Source organism: Cricetulus griseus, chromosome 2 (assembly GCF_003668045.3).
Source record: "Cricetulus griseus strain 17A/GY chromosome 2, alternate assembly CriGri-PICRH-1.0, whole genome shotgun sequence".
In the NCBI taxonomy this organism is placed as follows: domain Eukaryota; kingdom Metazoa; phylum Chordata; class Mammalia; order Rodentia; family Cricetidae; genus Cricetulus; species Cricetulus griseus.
In genome coordinates, this window is record NC_048595.1 from 438,198,560 (window position 1) to 438,218,411 (window position 19,852).

At 46.6% G+C, this 19,852-nt stretch overlaps 1 protein-coding gene across 2 annotated transcripts in view; it reads right to left on the reverse strand.

Moving 5' to 3' along the window:
- Positions 1 to 14,211: 14,211 nt before the first annotated feature.
- Pde6d (phosphodiesterase 6D) overlaps positions 14,212 to 19,852 on the reverse strand; it is a 42,442-nt gene continuing 36,801 nt past the window's right edge. Inside the window, exons 2-5 of one of the 2 annotated variants that reach the window (XM_027397455.2) lie at positions 19,465 to 19,553; positions 18,604 to 18,729; positions 17,542 to 17,647; positions 14,212 to 14,789 (exon numbers count right to left, since the gene is read on the reverse strand). In XM_027397455.2, coding sequence (XP_027253256.1) covers positions 14,708 to 14,789; positions 17,542 to 17,647; positions 18,604 to 18,729; positions 19,465 to 19,553 — 403 coding nt within the window. In that variant the 3' untranslated portion in view covers positions 14,212 to 14,707. Of the gene's footprint in view, positions 14,790 to 17,541; positions 17,648 to 18,603; positions 18,730 to 19,371; positions 19,554 to 19,852 lie in introns of those variants that run through there. The other variant, XM_035441097.1, reaches the window with a different exon arrangement.

A 19,852-nucleotide genomic window follows, 5' to 3' on the forward strand; every position in this document is an offset into this window, starting at 1 on the left:
GAGAAATGTGCTTGGCTCTGCCAAGTTCTGGGCTTATAATAAGTACTCTTTAGTGGTTTCCCCCTAGTGGTGGCTTATGGTACTTGCTAGCTGAGCCTTTAGGTCCTAAAGCATTTTATGTTATGGGACTGGTTGTTTGGTTTGATCTTGCCCTTGAAGGAACATATCCATTGAAGAGGCTGGACGATTTTTTTTCAGACTTGGGTGAGAAGAGCAGCCTGTAGGGGGTGCTTTGCCAGGTTGAGTTGGAGCCCAACAACTAGAATGTGGAACACCTCAGCTCAGGTGGTTAAAGGCTGGGCTGTGAGTCTATGGGAGATGAGCCTTTCTAGTTTGTAGTGGGTGACTGAGGGAATGGATACTGACTCCACCCTTAAGGGAGAACATTGGCCACAGCATTTGAGATTTTACATAGCTTGCTGAGAAGTCTGGGCTCAGATCACTGCCCCCCCTCCCCAAGGTAACACCTCAACTCCTGGAATCCTGCTTCCAATGGGAAGCATTGTGGGTCCTGTATTTGATACCCTAATTTGTAGTTGATTTTCAGAGGACCTCTCCATTTGCTTTAAGGAGTCATCTGATCTGGAGCAAATAAATAGCAAGCCAGGGCATTCATTTAAAATTCCTGGCTGGGTTAAAATTCCTGGCTGGGTGTGGTGGGTCACTCCTTTAATCCCAGGACTAGGAGGTAAACCTGACTTACAAAAGCAAGTTCCAGAACTGTTAAACAGAGAAACCCTGTCTCAAAAAACAAAATTCTTTAGTGACTTGAACCCTGGACCCCAATAAATGCAAAAGAAACTGAGGGTGACAAGGAAATTCAGACGTGAGGAAGCAGTGCACAGAGGGAAAGACGGATATAAGGAGTGGTTAGGGCTAAGGGTGATGCAGGGAGAGATGGGTACACACGGCAGCAGGAGAGAGCCCCAGCACCTGCCCCGGTAGTGCGAGTGCAGTCTCCTCTTCCACCCCAAGTGCACACACAGCTGTCTTTTCACCTTGAGGCCAACAGGACTTTGCTGTAGCTGGAACAGCTACATTTAGCACCATTCAGCATGAATATATCCAGATCAGGGACTGGGGCTTTGGTGGATCCCTGTGTACCCACTCATCTGTAGGCTGTTTTTTTCCAGGAAAGAAACCCAAACTCACCCTAGGACAGTTGGTCATTCTTGTGATGTTCCCAGACCCGGAGTCCAGAAAGGGAAGGTCTCTAAAGCAGTGAGATCCGCATGTAACAGCTGTGCATGGAGCTAGCTGGCAGCAGCTAAACCTGTTCCCTGAGGCTGCAGCCAACATGTAGAAAATACTGGCCTGACAGCCATGTTAATAGGTAGCCACTGAGTGAGTCTTGCTGGGGCATCAATCTTGTCTTCTGGAAGACGAGGACAATAGTTGGAGGCTTGCACCAAGCCTTGCTGGCTTGCTAGTTCTCTGAGACAGCCCGATGTACACTAAGCCTGCGTCCTATTCTATCAGGTAAGTCCTTATTTCTCTAGAGATTAGTCCTGGGAACTGCACTCTTCAGGAAGTACACTTTCCCCTGGTCCCGAGCCTAGCACACAACCACTGCCTGGGACCTTTCCAAATGGTTCACGGTCACCAAGATCCTGCTGCTGACATCGCCAATGCCTAGGAAAGGACTGGAAGATTCGTGAACAACGGGCGCCCTCTGGTGGGCACAGGGCTGCAGGGGCTCACAAGATTTGTTACATCTAGGAAAGAGCCCTTTGAATGGGCCCTGCTCAGGGGAGCAGGTGCCTCCCTCTCTCTTGGAGGAACCTTAGTCAAGGTGGAGTTAGTGTCGCTTCCATGCCACCCCCTGGGGACAGCTAATTTCTCATTCCAAGGACCTGGTCCTTTTTCTGGAGAGGAGATCCTAGGCCTCCCCAGAGACAGCTGAGACCCCAAAAGGCTCATCTGGTGCTAGCCTCCCCTGAGTTACAGGTCCTGGGCTGCTCTCAGGGACCAGCATGGCACTTACTTGCCCCATTGTCAGCTCACTGCAGATGGTGCACGTGCACAGTGCCCTCCTGGGGCCAACCCAGCTCTGTCTGGATTGTCAATGTCCCTATTTTAGAAATGGGTCATCCCTGCCTGCCTCAGGCTTCTGACTTCTCTGTGGACCCCTCTTGTTGGAAAGTGATTTTTGGAGACAGAAGCCCTGTGACCAGCCTTATTTGGGGCTTCTCTTAGTCTGTGTGGTCTCACGGGCCTGGCCTTCTCTGGCAAACATACTCAGAAGCTGAGCACTGATACAAGTGTACTTCAATTTTTGCACCATGGCCAGCTTGTTCTCATCACAAGGATACGGCCACCCACGGAAGGGTGGAAGGCTGTCACCTGAGACCTTCCTCTCTGGATACTGTAACTTTGAGCTTGTAGGAGTTATGGATGGCTAACTTGGGAAATAGCTGAAAGGGTTTAAGGCCATCTGGCCCACAGTTCTCATACGCTGGCTGGGTGAATGGCCTATAAGTGCATGACCTGGAGCGAAGGCTGCCAGCTGGTGTCTGGTGTGGCTCCCACGATGTTCTTAGCATAAGCAAAGGACCCAGCTTGGAGCATGCATGCCCAGAGGCTCTCCATTAAAGCTGCTCCCATAGTAACAACGGGAGCCAGCTGGTCACAAGACACTTGCATCCTCCATCCTTTTGGTGATAAGTGCCCGAAATAGAGTGTTTCCTTTTCCTCCTGGAGAATGTTCCTCAGATAACTCTTCGGCCAGTCTGGGGTAGAATATTAGACTTGGTCCTGGCTGCACTGAGTGGTTCAGAGCTGGCCAAGACACCCAATCAGAGGGAGCCCTAGTGCTCTGGAATAATCCTGTACACTGCATGAATATATGTTTCTGTGATTGGTTTAATAAGCAAGCTGACTGGCCAATAGCTGAACAGGATAAAGTTGGGGCAGGGAAAGTCAAACTGAGAATGTTGGGATGAGGAAGGGTGGAGTCACAGAGTAGCCAGCCAGATGCAGAAGCAGGAGATGAACACACCATGCTAATAAAGGTACCGCCATGGAGCTAGCCTTTCGATTTCTTTGTAATTAAAATATTATTTTATTATTCAAACCTGCCCTCGGGAAGGGCAGCCAGTGCTCTAAACCACCGAGCCATCTCCCCAGACCTAAGTTATCTATTTTTAAGCAATTCTTTTTTCTTCCTTTAAAATATTTATTTTTATTTTTAACCTATGTGTTTATGTATGTATCCATATGTGGATAAACGCATGTGAGTGTAGGCACCAATGAAGGCCAGTGGCATTAGGTTACCCCAGAACCAGAGCTTTAGACAGTTGTGCGTCGCCTGACAGGGGTGCATGGGAATCAAACTGGGGCCCCGTGGAAGAGAAGAAAGTACTTGTAATTTAATAACTGAGTCATCTCTCCATACCCTTATTTCACTTTTTTTTGCTTTTTGTTTTTTTTTCCCGAGACAGGTTTTCTCTGTGGCTTTGGAGGCTGTCCTGGAACTAGCTCTTGTAGACCAGGCTGGTCTCGAACTCACAGAGATCTGCCTGCCTCTGCCTCCCGAGTGCTGGGACTAAAGGCGTGCGCCACCAATGCCCGGCTTATTTCACGTCTTCAGTTACATTTATGTGTTTATTTAATGCGTGTATCCATGTGTATGGACACATATCTGCCATGGTGTTCACAGGGAAGCCAAAGGAAAATTGCAGGAATCAGTTTCTCTTTCCACTACATAGGCCCTTTAAATCAAACGGGTTGTCAGACTTGGCAACAGGCACCGTTCCCCACTGAGCCAGTTCACGGTTGCACCACTCTCCTACCTTTTTTGAGACAGGGACTCAATCCATAGCCCTTGCTAGCGTGTGACTTGTTATGGAGACAGGGCTAGGCGTGAACTCAGAAATCTGCCTGCTAATGCCTTCTGAGTGCTGGAGTCAAAGGTGTGCACCACAAGCAGTGCATTTTATGTACTTACTTAGTTAATGCATGTGTGCCACAGCATGCATGAAGAAGTCAGACGACAACTTGTGAGCTAGTCCTTTCCTTCTGCCATGTGAGTCCCAAGGATTGAAATCAGGTCATCAAGCTTGGAAGTTAGTCCCTTTACCTGCTAAGCCATTTGTCAGCTTCTCTTTCTCCTTCCTTCCTTGATTTTTTTTTTTTTTTTTTTTTTTTTTCCGAGACAGGGTTTCTCTGCGTAACAGCTCTGGCTGTTCTGGAACAAACTCTGTAGACCAGACTGGCCATGAACTCACAGTGATCTGCCTGCCTCTGTTTCCTGAGTGCTGAGATTAAAGGTGTGCGCCATGTATTTCTTATTTGTGTGGGTGTTTTGTCTGTGTACTTAGTGTACTTTGTCCTTAGTGGTTAGGCCAGGGTATTGGGTCTCCTGGAACTGGAGTAATAGATGCTTGTGAACCACCATGCTTTTTTTTTTTTTTTTTTTTTTTTTTTTCTCTCTTGTGAACCACCATGCTTGTGCTGGGTGTGGAATGGCAGTCCTCTGAAACAGTGTCCTAAACCCCTGAGCGGTCTCTCCTTGCTACTACCCCTTTTTTTGAAACGGGGTATCACTATATATGACCCTGGCTAGCCTGAAACTTCCAGAAATCCACCTGGCTCTGCTTATTGAATGTTGGAATTAAAGGCCTGAGTCAATATAGCTGACTCCAGGCCCTATTTTTAGTTTTTTACATGCGTGAATGTTTTGTATGTGTGTATGTTCATGTACTATGTGTGTGCCTGGTGCCTACAGAGGCCAGAAGAGGGTGTTGAATCCCTTGAACCTGGAGTTATAGATGGTTATAAGCCACCACAGGGGTGGGTCTTAGGAAATGAAGCCAGGTGCTCTGCAAGAGCAGCAATTGCCTTAACCACTAGGCCATCTCTCTGACCTTCAAAGGCCATATCTTAACAGGATTCTAGTTGTTCTCTAATCCTTCCCGACAGGTGGGGTGTGGCCCAAGGCCATCTGACTGGTCCACCTTGTGTCCTCTGCTTCTTTTCTTCAGCCTCTGGTGACTGGACTTCACAGCTTTATTCACGCTTTGTATAGCATGTCCTCACCCCTCAAAGAAATTGGAAAGGCTCCAGGATAAGAGGGGAGGGGTGACCCAGGCCCCCACCATGGTCAGGCAGCTTGAAGTCTTTGCCAGAAGAAGGCACACCAGGAGGGGAGAACCATGCTGTTTGTTGAAGTGATAGGAAAAGTTTTTTTTTTTTTTTTTTTCTTGTAAAGGGTCCACTGGGCTTTTAACAGACCTGAGAGTGCTGAGTCTCCAAGAAGGTTTAGCATGTAGTTCTCTAAATTTATTTGACCTGGATTTTTTTTTTCAATAGAGCCTATTAACATACTGAAGGACACTGGTGTCCCCAAAAAGCTGATCTTGCAAAACACAGCCCCTCACCAGGGCTCAGGGAATATGTGCTGACCTAGGCAGGAGATGGATTCCTTTGGGAATCAGTTCCACAGTCTAGCTTAGAACCAACCCTTCTTAGGCTGCTTCTTTCTGTGGTTGAAGGCAGTCTGGGATTGTGTGTAGCACGGAGAGTCTAGGGATGTAACCTGCCGTCAGCAGGTTGGGCAGACAGCAAAGGGTGGAAACTGGTAGAGACCTATCTGGGAAGCATTCTGACCCTCTATATTAAGGTTCAAAAAATACACGGGGAAGGGTGGTTCATGACTGTTGTTGGAATCTGTTATGCTGACCCTGCATACGGCATTCAGGCAGATACTTAGGCAGCTCAAATGGGCCCTGTGTTGTGTGGCCACATCATGGCTGTGTCAGGCGTTATGGGGCTGTGTAAGAACTCTGTGTGCATGTGCAAGCTTTCCCTTTTAAGTGTGCACCTCCACACTCCTTCCTGTCTCTTACTCTTACCCTCCTCTGTCTCTCCCTCTCCCGCCTGGTAATAAAACTCTATGGTTAATGTACTCTACTGTTCGTGTTCCATAGCACCGGGTTCCATCTCTTGGTTTCATTTTTTTCTAATTTTTAAACTTTTACAGAATAACAACAACTGTAATCCACACTCAGGAGGTTGAAACAGGAGGATCACTAGGAGTTTTAAACGGTCCTGGGCTATATGGTAATACCTAGTCTCAAAACTAAAACAGCAACAAAAAAGAAAAGATGCACACGCCCTTAACTGCACTTTACTTGATTTGTGTGTGGGCGTGCATTTGGGTACACACATGGAGGTGTACACACCAAGGAACACAAGTGTAGGACAGAGGACAACTTGTAGGAGTTGGTCCCATGGATGGAACTTAGGCCATCAGCCGTGGCAGCAAGCACCTTCACCTAAGCCACTCTACTGGCCCCAATAGGTACTCTTTACCAAGAAATTATACTACCAGGAAACCATCTTAGAGACAGCAGAACTGCTGGGGCAGGTATGAGACTCAAAGATGTGTACACGACCAAGGTCACCAGTTTAAAATCTGAACTGTTCTGCAGGTAGAAAAGTGTTTGCTGGGGACGTTAAGAGATTGCTTTATGTGCCCTCAATCCTGGCTCAGTCCAGAAATAACTCAGGAACTGGGATGATTTGTTGGTTGGCTTTTTTCTCTCCTGTTTCTTTTTTTTCTTTTTCTTTTTTTCTTGAGACAGGATTTCTCTGTGTAGCCCTGGCCATCCTGGAACTTGCTCTGTAGACCAGGCTGGCCTTGAACTCACAAAAATCTGCCTGCCTTTGCCTCCCGAATGCTGGGACTAAAGGCGTGTGCCACCACTGCTCAGCCACTGTCTGCCTTTATGACTCTTCATACTTTTATTCTATTTTTTCTTTTACATGTACAATTTTTTGTTTTTCCTGCCATGTATGTCTGGGCGCCATGTGCATGTAATACCATAAGAGGCCGCAAGAGGGAGTTGGATCCTCTGGAACTGGAGTTAGAGAAGATTGTAGGTCCTCGGAATCAAACCGAGTCCTCTGGAAGAGCAGCCAGTGCTCTTAACGACTGAGCCATCTCGCTAGTCTTGGTTGATTTGTTTTTTGAAACAGTGTTGTTGTGGTCCAGGCTGGACTTGAACTCCTACCTCCTGAGTGCTGGGATTATAGGCATGAAACTTTATATGCCTGACAAGAAACTGTCAATGTGAGACGTATACCCACCTTCCTTCCTTCCTTCCTTCTTTCCTTCCTTCCTTCGTTCTTCCTTCCTTCCTTCCTTCCTTCCTTCCTTCCTTCCTTCCTTCCTTCCTTTCTTCTTTCTCTCTTTCTGCCTTTCAGACAGAGTTTTCCTGTGTATCCTTGGCTATCCTGGAATTCCCTCTGTAGATCAGGCTGGCCTTGAACTCACAGAGCTCCACATGACTTTAGTTCTTGAGTGCTGGGATTATAGGTGTGCTCCACCAATGTCCAGCCAACCAGTACCTTACTAGGACTACATGTAAGTTTGTTTTGTAGTGAGAGATCTTACTAGGTACCTGTGGCGCTGATCACACCCATTTGGGCGTGGTCACAGGTGCATACTCCAGTGTGTGGGATTTTGGTCTGGGGTCAGGGACAGGCTTGCTGTCTGGATTCCAGTCGGGTCTCTGAGGGCATCTGAGATTGGATACTCGGAGTGCTGACCCTCGGTTATCAGTTTCTCATGTGATTTCTCCTCAATAAAGTTAACCTGCATCATCCTAATCCTGTGTATCATAATTTGTACAGCCACATTGTTTGTTCTGAAAATTTTTTATATTTTACTTTATGTGTGTTTTTTGCCTGAATGTGTGTATGTGTATCACTTGTATGCCTGGTGCCTGCAGACACCAGAAGAAGGTATAAAATCCTCTAGAACTTGATGGTTGTGATGGTTGTTAGGGATGGTTGTGAATCCCCATGTAGGTGCTGGGAATTGAACTTAAGTCCTCTACAAGAGCAAAAAGTGCTCTTAACTGCTGAGGCATCCCTGCAGCCCAGTACAATAGTTTTGAACAATGTAGGAGGAAAGCTCATTTAAAAATATCAAGAGAGCCAGGCGTTGGTGGTGCATGCCTTTAATCCCAGCACTCGGGAGGCAGAGGCAGGCGGTTCTCTGAGTTCGAGGCCACCTGGTCTACAGAGTGAGTTTCAGGACAGGCACTCACAAATGCACACACCTGTCCGTCCCCCACACACCCACCCCCCATGGGCACACACACACACACACACACACACACACACACACACACACACACACTCACTCATACACACACATATTAATTGTAGAAAGCAATTTTTTTTGTTTTGTTTTGAGACAGGGTCATACTCCATAGCCCTGGCTGGCCTGGAACTTGCAATGTAGACTAGTACAGCCTCAGATAAATAGAGATCACTTGCCTCTGCCTCCCTAGTGCTGGGATTGAAGGCCTGCACCATCTCCACCAGAAAAGAACATTTTCGAGACAGTTTCTCTTATGTTGCCTAGGCAGGTCTTGAACTCAGATTTTCCTGCCTCATCTTCCATGTTACACCACCACACTGACTCTGTGGATTGAGGGCTTTGAAACAGCCATTAGGTCACTAGCAAAGTGCCAAAAGTAAACTTGATAGAGAATTTTGCCCCCAGGCTAAGGCCACAGAAAGGTCCCCTAAAAGGAACTGGTGATCAGTTCTGCATCTGGATGGTCCTTCTGGCTAGCATTGCAGTGTGAATGGGATGGGTGGGATCAGCCAGTGCCTAGTCACCAGTTGGCTATCGGGGACCAAAGTAAGGGCTGGGGGGATGGAGAGGCCCTATCCCATTCACAGGGAAGTGTCTGTCCATCTACCCTCCCATCTGTGTGGGAAGGCAAAGCCCTCTCAGGACATCTTCTGCCCAACTCCTTTTTCTTTTCAGCCTGGTAGTGGCTGTCCTCCACCACAACTAAGTTCTCTCTGGTCCAGAGGTGAGTTGGTGAGTTGGGTCGGGTATCCTCTCTCTGTCTCTGTCTCTGTCTCTGTCTCTGTCTCTGTCTGTCTGTCTGTCTGTCTCTCTCTCTCTCTCTCTCTCTCTCTCTCTCTCTCTCTCTCTCTCTCTCTCTCTCACACACACACACACACACACACACACACAACTACTGGCAAGTTTCCAGAGACTTTGCAAAGGAAATGGAGTAAAAGCTGGCTTTCCAGTTGCTGCCTGCTGGGGATCCACCAACCCTATGGGCCTGGCCTGCCACTGCTACAGTGTTCTTTCTGTTTCCTAAGTGTATGACTCAGAACTTGAAGTCACTTCTTTGCTTCCTGCCTCTCCCCACTGGAATCTACTGGAAGGTGAGGGAGGGGCTCACTTCTTCCAGCAAGATATCTCCACTATTCAGGGCCTGAAGATGTGCTCAGGAAATGGGAGTCACGGTTTAGGGCTTAATGAATTGTCAAACCGTTTGCTCTTTTTGTTTTTCGAGACAGGGTTTCTCTGTGTAGCTTTGGAACCTATCCTGGCACTCGCTCTGGAGACCAGGCTGGTCTCGAATTCACAGAGATCCGCCTGCCTCTGCCTCCTGAGTGCTGGGATTAAAGGCGTGCGCCACCAACGCCCAGTTAAACGGTATGTTCTTGATACACAATAGTTTGAAAAACAAAAGCAAAACAACTGGGTCAAGGGAGCAGGAAGAAATGTGCGCGTGCGCACATTCGAGGGCATGCATGTATGAAGTTGTCAAAGAATTAACTCATTGAAGAAGGGAAAAAAAGATTATCAAGGAGCAAGAAGCAGTGCACTGAGACTGGGTTCTTGAAACCTAAGAAAAGATTCCCCATGGAAGGCAAAGGCTAGGCGCAGTCTAGAAGCAGGAAGTCTGGGAGGAGCCACTAGGGGGAGACAGAGGGGCAGCAGTGGCTTTGGAGTAAGAAGGCTAAGGAGGGTTGTGTAAGACCCTTCTAGAAAACTTGAAATAGGGGCTGGAGAGATGGCTCAGAGTTTTAAGAGCACTGACTGCTCTTCCAGAGGTCCTGAGTTCAATTCCCAGCAACCACATGGTGGCTCCCAACCATCCGTTATGAGATCTGGTGCCCTCTTCTGGTGTGCAGATATACATGGAAGCAGAATGCTGTATACATAATAAATAAATTAAAAAAATTTTTTTTGAAATACAGAGGAGTAACAGGAGTGGAGGGTGATGCAAAGCTTAAGCAAAGGCTTCCTTCCTTCTTTCCCTCCCTCCTCCTCTGTATGAGTATCTTGTCTCTACGTGCAGGGTTAGTACTTGTGGAGGTCAGACGTAGAGTCCCCATGTCCTGGAACTGGAGTTACAGATGGTTGTGAGTTTCCATATGGATGATGGGAACTGAATCTTAGCATCTGAGCCACCATCCAGCCGCATCTTTCCTTTCTTAGTTTTAGATTGATTTCTTCCAGTATGGATGTATGAATGTTTGCCTGCAAATATGTCTGTGCACTATGTATGTCTGTGCCTGGTGCTTGTGGCGTCAGAAGAAGGCATGGGATCCCCTGGAACTGGAGAGACAGACAGTTACAAGCTGCCACGTGGATGTGGGAACTGAACTGGGGTCCTTTGCAAGGGCAGTAAATGCTCAAACTGCCAAGCTGTCTCTGCAGTCCCCTTATTTTTTAAATTTTGTGTATGTGAGTGCAGGTACCTGTGGAGGTCAGAGGCGTCAGATACCCTGAGCTTGAGTTGTAGGCAGTGGTGAGGCAGCCAATGCCGGTGCTGGGGCGAGAACTTGGCTCCTTTGCAAGAGTATTACTCTATTTTAACTGCTAAGCTGTATCTCTAGCCCTCTTCTTCTTCTTTTCCTTCCTCTCCTCCCTCCCTCTCTCCCTCCCCTTCTCTCTGTCTTTCTCAAGACAGGGGTTCTCTGCGTAACAGCTCTGGCTGTCCTTAAACTAGCTGTAGACCAGGCTGGCCTTGAACTCACAGAGATCTGCCTGCCTCTGTGTGTGCCACCACCTCCCTCTTGTTTTCAAAAATATATTTAGGGTTGGGGCTGTCTGCCACTCAACAACGGAACACATGCTTAGCATGTATAAGGCCCATCCCTAGTATCTTAAAAAACAAAACCAACAAACAGCCAACCAATTTGGTGCGCTCAGTGAGCACAGAGAAAGCTTTCTGGATTCTGTTTGTCCTCAGGGACATCTCTTCCTACAAGTCCCCTTCTTATGAAAACCATTTCTCATATCTCCTGCTACTTATGGGGTTCAGTCAACACAGGGCTACACAGAGCACAACCTCTTACTGATATAAGGGTCTATGAGTGTGGCACTCCCCATGCAGGCCAATCTCAGTGCCTAGTGCATCCCTATCACAGAAGACCAGGTGGGGCCCTCAAAGGTGCTTGCTGCCAAGCCTAACAATATACGTTCAATCCCAGGAACCCACTCAAGCTGTCTTCTGACCTCCACACTGAATCGAGCACACAAAATAAATATTCAAGGTGGGTGTTGGTGGCACACACCTTTAATCCCAGCACTCAGGAGGCAGAGGCAGGCGGATCTCTGTGAGTTCAAGGCCAGCCTGGTCTACAGAACGAGTGCCAGCATAGGCTCCAAAGCTACACAGAGAAACCCTGTCTCGAAAACCCCCCCAAAAAAATCAAAACTTAAAAAGAACAATGTTCAGCTGGTGTGGTGACTACACCTATAACCCCAGTAGGAGGACTGCAGAGTTAGGAGGGTGGTGAGTTTGAGGTCAGCCTGGTCTACATGATGAGACTCTAAAACACTGCTGGACAAACAAAAAAAACAGTACCCCAAAAACTTATTAAAGGCATCAAAAGATTGGCAAGTAACAACTGGGATAAAGGTGAGAGGGCTTATTGCATGGCACTTAGCAAAGTTGTGCCAAATTTCCTCCAACGAGATCTGTTCTCTCACTCAAATCTGCCCAAGGCTGTGTGGTTTGAGATTTCCTCCTCTCCTCAGTGACCTGAGCTAATTATTCCCCTAAGTTTGCACAGGACAGAAGTGGGTCTGCATCTGCCCGGTAGCACACTGCACAGAGAGCTGGGCCAGGTCGGGCCTTCCTCATATACACTGTGTCTCTAGCACTAGGGTGTCCCACAGTCACCTACACCAGTCACCAGTGTGCCTTCTTTTTCCTGCAGTCCTGGCCATTGAACCCTGGAGCTCTACCGCCGAGCAGAGGATAGCCCCAGCCTGAGGTGCTTCTGTGTGCAGGCTGTCATGACACATACGTCTGCAATCAGACTCTCTGGGGACCTGAGCCAGTGCCTATCAATTTTTGAAAACTAGTGGCCACATCCTGTGCCAGGCTTTGTCTACATGTTTCTTCCAATAATGTTCCAGAGGTTTCAGAGTATCCAGAAAAAACTCAGGTCTTCAGGTGACTGGGTATCAATTCCAACCTCAGTCTTCATTCACCCTACAAAAGCTGCCTGGGGGCTTGGGAGGTGGCTTCCTGTGTTAAGAGGGCTTTTGCAGAGGATCCGAGTTCTAGTCCTAGCATACATCAGGCCCATAATTCTAGCTCCAGGGGCATCTGGCACCTCTGGCCTCTGTGGGCACCCATACTCGTGTGCATATACTCACACATATAATTAAAAATAATATTAAAAAAAGCTAATGCTGATGGCTGACTTAGGGGTATAGTCCTGCAGTGCTCATAGCTCATCCGTGGTCTGTGTTAACTCCCTCTTCTCCTCCAACCCCTCAGCATCTTGCTGTCCTGTTGGCTCAAACCTCATGACCTGGCTGTGACCCCATTGCTGTTCTGGGATAATTGTTTTTTGAACATATATATTCTACCTCAAAGAGACAGGTGGCTTTAAAAAATGACTGGGATATAGTTCTTTTTCTGTTTTTCTCAAAGAAGCCAGCAAAGAATCCAATCTGAATGTTTTGGCTGGATGAAAGAAAGGCAAGGCATTTTTAGTCAGGGTCTCATGTAGGCCATAGCCTCAAATTTGCCATGTAGCTGAGGATGGCCTTGAACCGATACTCTGCCTTAGCCTCCCATGTGCTAGGTAAGCCATCATGCCTGCCCTGGGAAGCATCGTACAGGCATTTACTCTCTCACTGCCATGTGTCCAGCACTGGTAAGTGTTTCCCATGGGAATTCTGGGGATCACGTATGGTTCAGGAAAATAGGAGATGGGGTTTCATTCAGTTTCATCTTTTCTCCACCTTTGTGTGTGTGTGTGTGTGTGTGTGATGCCTCATGTACCTGGGCAGTATTAAACGTACTCTGTAGGGCTAGAGAGATGGCTCAGAAGTTAAGAGCACTGACTGCTCTTCCAGAGGTCCTGAGCTCAATTCCCAGCAACCACATACATGGTGGCTCCCAACCATCCGTTATGAGATCTGGTGCCCTCTTCTGGTGTGCAGATATACATGGAAGCAGAATGTTGTATACATAATAAATAAATAAAATAAGAAAAAAAATACTCTGTAGCTGGGGCTGGCCTTGAACCCCTCAAGTTCCCACCCCTCTGGAGTGCTGGAATTACAGGTGTGTCTACCACACCCTGCTACATTCCTAGCCCCTCACCTTATTTTTTTCTAATTTAGTTTTGGATATTAAAAAAGCAGTTCTCTAGGATAGGGATGCAGCTCAGTTGGTAGTGCTTGTCTAGCATGCACAAAAATCAGGATTTGAACCCCAAAACCCTGTAAACCATATGTGGTATCACAGACCTGTAATGCCACTACAGAGAAGGAAGAGGTAGGATCAAAAGTTCAAATCATCGTTGGAGCTATGGTCAGCTTGAGGCCAGCCTGAGCTATGTGAGACCTTGCCTAAAAAAACAAAAACAAGCTTTCCAAGGTAACGTGACAAGAGAATTGTCACTGAAAGTTAGTGCGGGTACACTCAGAATCAATCTTTGGTGTCTCCTCCTCATCCAGAGACTCAGGCTGGAAAGGAAAGAATCTGGGAACTAGGCTACACCAAAGAGCAATGTAGTGCCCTCTGGTCTCAGGTCTACCATTCTGGTTGCCAGACAACTTGAAATTGTTGATATTTTATAAAGGACAGTGAAGGCTATTGCGGCCCAGAGTTGAGTCCCTATCAAAGAACTCCTTTTGGTTTTCTCTGTCAGACCCCAGAGCACTGCAGAGGGGACTGTGTTCCTTCCATGCTGGCTTTCTCTGTCATCTTAAGCCTCTCAGCCTTGCCCCAGCCCAGCATTGCCCCATCACGCTCTTCTGGTGTGCAGTTTTAGAAGCAGCAGTGGGGGCCTTTGGGATTGAGAGCTATCCATCTATTTCTGGAGTGAAAGTTTGTAGTCCTATAGTGCCATAATATCTTTCTTCCTTCATGAAGACAGATTCCCAGTCCAGAAAAGAAGAGACGGAAGCAGTGCCATGCTAAAGACTGTAGGAATAGTTTAATGCTTTAATTACATTATGTAATAATAATATCATAGTCTATTTTACAAGTTAAAGGTATGAGAATGTATGAAATAGAAGTGGTAGGAAAAAAACTAGATGGGTCAGGTGGGTAAATTTTTTCAAAACCAGAGGCCAAAGAAAGCCTGTAGGGCCCAAGGAAGAGGCGGGGCAGGTGACGACGCAGTGTGGTTCCTGGTGTGGGTTTGTTCCCATGCTTGCACCAGGATGGAGTCGAGGCTTGTCCCCTGCACTCGGCTGGGGTTGGGAGTTTAGTCTTGTCAGTGGAGATGGAGGTTTTGGGAGAAAAAGCCAACTGGCTACCTATACAGAGCTGGTTTCCTGGTGTCACAGGTGGGTTCTGTGTTGAAGGAATCAGCTGAAGTATCAAAAAATCAAACGAGTGGAGCAAAAAGTAAAGCTTCCTCCTGCCCCCGTTCCAAATTCTTCAAGTGCACCCAAGTTCTTCTCTCAGACATAGAAAAGCCTCACCCTGGACGTGCTGACAAGAAGGTCGTCGTCAAAGAACTTTGTCTCTATGATGACATTGCCCCTGTTGGAGAGAATCAAGAGGGCAAAGAAAGTGAGTGCCACAGGCCACGGCACCACCTCCACACATGGTGTCCATTTGGGTTCTCTGGGCTGGGCACATGTACCACCTAGAGCCTTACTTTGGGCCATCACAATCCTTGTTCAGTTAGATGTGGTGGTGCATACCCATAATCCCAGTATCCACAAGGATGAGACAGGAGGATCTGAGTTCAAGGTTAGTCTGGGCTATATAGTGAGGTTCTATCTCAGAATGAGAACAAAGCCAGGTGTGGTGGTGCATACATTTAATTCCAGTCCTCGAGAGGAAAAGGCAGGCGGATCTCTGTTCTAGGTCAACCTGGTCTATATGGTGAGTTCCAGGTCAGCCAGGGCTGCAAAGTGAGACCCTATCTCAAAACAAAACAAAACAACAACAAAAGCAAAGCCAAGCCAAACAAAATTTAAAAGTGTTGTCTCTATGGGTTAGATTCTTACAAGGTGTTTAACTTATGTGACTGGTTTGTTCCCATCAAGCACTGGAGTCAGAAATAAGTGCATGCCTCTTGTCTTGGCACACTTCTGTCTTTGCAGAGTGCTCTGCATACAGGTCCCATGGACACCTCGGGTGGGATTACTAATGGATGGCTGCAGATCCTGGGCCAACCTCAGAGACATTTTTGTCCCACAATACTAACTAAAGCAGACAGCTAGACTACCTGCCTTGTAGCACTCTTCTGACTTTGGGTAGTAGCATCCTGCTCTTCCTTTGTGGTCAATCCCCTCTTCTGTTCTCTGGATCAGCTGAGTGACCCCTCTCTCACCTTGCAAAGAGGTGTCACAGTATTCTATTTATGCTAATCAGATTCTTTCCCTTAAATAGCATCCTTCCTTAGTTATTCCTTAGGAAGACATCAGATTCCTGCCCTTGTCTCTTCCAAGCTTCTTCTGTTTGATCTAACTTAGGTCAATTAGCTAGGGTTTGTTTCTGTGGTTTGCAACCAAAGAGCCTTAAATGAGGCACCTGAATTACAAGGATGGGGTTAGATGGTTATCTCAGTGGCCCATTCTGTTTGCTTTCTTCTTTCCTGGCTGTGCCTGAGAGTGATCCTAGACCCTTGTGCATGGCAGGAAAGAACATCCCCACTGAACCATAAACGGCAGTGCTCCCATTTGTAAAATGGAATATTAATGCCATACCAAATCACTTTTGACAGTTTTTTATATTTTACTTTAAAAAATACTTATTTTAAGACTGGATGTGGTGACACATGCCCTTTATCCCAGAACTTGGGAGACAGAGGTAGGTAGATCTCGAGTTCAAGGCCAACCTGGTCTACATAACAAGTTCCAGAACAGCCAGGTCTAATTAGAGACCCTGTCTCAAAAAAATATTGTATTTTATCTGCATAGATGTTTTGCTTACATGTAAATCTGTACAACATACATGTGCCTGGTGCCTTTGGAGGCTTTAAGAGGGTATGGGATCACATGGAATTGGAGCTACAGAGAGTTGAGAGTTGTCATGTGGGTGCTGGGAATCAAACTTGGGTTCTATGGAAGAGCAGTCAGTACTTTTAACTGCTAAGCCACTTCTCCAGCTCCTCTATGTCTCATTTATACATTTGCTGTGGCTTTAATAAAGGATATCCTGTAGATGACCTAGGGTTACACAATTATTTGTGGGACTAAACTTCTAGACAACACTACTACTGAAACTTCTTTTTGGTAGTGCTGGGCGTAGAACTTACACATGTTGAGCAAGCTCTTTGTCACTGAGATACATCCCCAGGCCTATTGAAATATTTGAAAGACTCAATCTTTTCCCAGGAATATATGCTAAGTGGGCAGTTACTGACAATGTTTTCAGACTTTTATTATTATTACTGTGTATCTGTGTATGATGTGTGTGGTAGTGCAGGAGCATGTGGTGCATACCATGGTTCACATGACTCATGTACCAAGGCATACACCACATGTCAACTTTTGGAGAGCATTTCTCCTTCTAGCTTGGGTTTCAGAGATCAAATTCAGACCACCAGGTCTGTCCCATTAAGCACTTTTATCAGCTGAGACATCTTGCTAGCCATTGGCAGTTGTTCTGACAAACAAAGGAACTGTTTGTTGATCAGGAAGCAGTTAGGGAATCATAGGCCAGTTTCTGGAAGCCTATGCCCAGATGCTATCCTCTAAGATGGAGCATTCTGGAGATGTGGTAAGGGGATCCAAAGTGTGTATAGAGACTTGGTGAGAAAATGAACTTGCTAGATTTGACATCCATTTTGTGCTGGTTCTTTTCCACATTGTCTCAATTTTTTTTTTTTTTTTTTACCTTCACTGTATCCAAGAAAATAAGGCTCTGCAAGGTAAGACATCACCCAGCTTGGTGGTGGTACATGCCTTTAATCCCAACATTTGGGAGGCAGGTAGGTGGATCTCTCTGAATTCCAGGGCAGCCTGGTCTACAAAGTGAGTTTCAGGACAGCCAGGGCTACACAGAGAAACCTTGTCTCAAAAAAACCAAAACCAACCAACCAACCAACCAACCAAAGACATTATCACCCAAAGACAAGTCATCAGGGTGAACTGGAAATTTAAAACGTGGTCTAAAGATTTTGAAACTACTGTTTTTCAAGGTCAGTAACCCTGACACAGCCCTGGGTAATTTTCTGCTCTCACTTCTCTCTAGATTTCTGCTTGTGAACAGGGCCAGGAGTCCCACCTGCCTGAAAGCCTGTTTTGAGACACACTTTGAAATTCCCTGAGACCTCACTCACGTTAGGACGCTGGCGGGCATCATCTGGGACTCGGGTGCTGCTTCTATCAAGGACTGCCAGGTATTTGTGGAGTTAGGGATCACAAAGCCAAACTCGAAGAACCACTCTGAAGGAAGAAGGAAAAGCTAGTGAGCAAGTGCTATTGTGGGCACGGGAAACCATAGGCTATTTGTCCCTCTCCTTTAGAGTGGGCTCTTCCTATCCAGAATCATGAAAGGACTTATCAGATGCCTCCTAAACCAGAGGCATAGGAAAAGACACAGACCTTCACAGACCATCTTCTGATTTGTGCCACAGGCTTCTTACGCCCACTCCCCCTCAAGGCAGGGTTTCTCTGTGTAGCTCTGGCTATTCTATTCTGGAACTAGTTCTATAGACTAGGCTGGCCTCAAACTCAGAAATCCACATGCCTTTGCTTCCTGAGTGTTGGGATTAAAGGCATGTGCCACCACTGCCTAGCTAGGCAGTGTTTTCTTTTCTTTTTTAGATTTATTTATTTATTTATCATGTATACAGTGCAGGCCAGAAGAGGGCACCAGATCACATTACAGATGGTTGTGAGCCACCACGTGGTTGCTGGGAATTGAACTCAGAACCTCTGGAAGAACAATCAGTGCTCTTAACCCCTGAGCCACCTCTCCAGCCCCAGCTGTGTTTCCTTAGGAGTAACAAGATGTGCACTAAAATAGAGATAGAGAGCCTTTTGGAATTTTAGCTTTATGGCGCCTACATGTTCTCTTACATTTGAGAACTACTCAATGCCGGGAGTCCCTACTAGTTTCAGCTTATGATGTGCAGGTACAGCTCTATACTACACTTCACCATAGCTGCTTCTTCCAAGACCACATTGTAATACCACACCAGATACAGGCACAGGTACAGGCACTCAAGCTTCCAGTGTCAGAGAGCTCAAAGCCCCTTTTGTGTCCAGCCTTGTTTGTTTTCACTGGGGATGCCCAGTTTGTAGACATTCTATTAGTTATAAAATTAGCATTCTCAAAGCATCTGCCTTTTGCCCCATCCTCCTACACTCTGGCTCCAGGCACACATGTAGCAGAATACCTTCTAGGCATTGCCCTTTGAAGTAAACTTTTTGTTCCAGGCGGAATTTTTCCATTTGCTCTGCAGAAGAAAAGTTCAGTTCTCGAGACACTGCCTTGCACTTGAGGATTTTCTTGGGCACACGGGCTGATAAAGAGAGAGAGAGATATAGGTACCCTTGTAAATGAGAACCACAGGGCTACGATGCTCTAGGTTCCTGGGAGTTCCTTTGGCTGCCTTAGAGAAGGCGTTATGTTTATTAAATTACATTAAATGCCTTGGTAACTGCATTATATTCCAGCTAAAGGCAGAGATCTAATGGATCAACACATGTGACATGTTGCCAAGGAACACCAGATCTGGTGTCTCCATAGTCCTCAACTAGCTGCTGGCAGGCTCAGGCTGTGAGTATCCGCTAAGCAGGCTGTGTGGGTGTCATCTCTATATTCCAAGTCACTGAAATCCTTTACCTTTTCTTTTTTTCTCCAGAGAGATAAAAATGAAAATTTTCCTTTGGAATAAGTTGAAATCTTAGCTTACAGCTTTTCTTTTCTTTTTTTTTGAGATAAGGTCTCATGTGGTTCAAGACTGGCTTTGAATTGACTATATAGCTGAGGCTGGCCTTGAACTCTTGATCTTCCTGTCTCAATCTGCAAAGCTCTGGGATTACAGATATGAGCCATCACATCCAGATCTGGGTGTGGTCCAATGCTACAGTGGATTTGGGGAACTGAAATAAAGAAATGTAAAAGTGGAAAAAGAAGTGTTCTATTTGCCTGTGGGGCTCACCTGTCTACCGGCTGTGGGTTTACTTAGCTCCCTGATGCCAGGACCTGTTCTGGCACTGGGCACAGCTTGTGCATTCAAGGGGCTGCAAAGTACCTTCATGCTCCACCCCAGGCACAGATAGGTCTTCTGTTCCTTGCCAGAGTATCTTCCCTGTTTCAGCATCCCGAAGATTCATCCAATTTCTGATCAAATATGATTAAGGAAAAGTAAGGCTCTGAGAGTGACCCCTACGGTGCAGGGTAGGGTCTCACTTTGCTCCTATCAACTTTGTTTATTTTGTAGCAAGTCTGTCAAACTTCCCATGAAAGCAGGTAAGTATATGTAGGAGAGTCCAGAAGATGCCTCAAGGAAGAGGCAGAGACCACCAGAGAGATTTTTTTTTTTTCCTAGACAGGGTTTCTCTGTGTAGCTTTGGACCCTTCCTGGCACTTGCCCTGTAGACCAAGCTGGCCTGAAACTCACAGAGATCCACCTGCCTCTG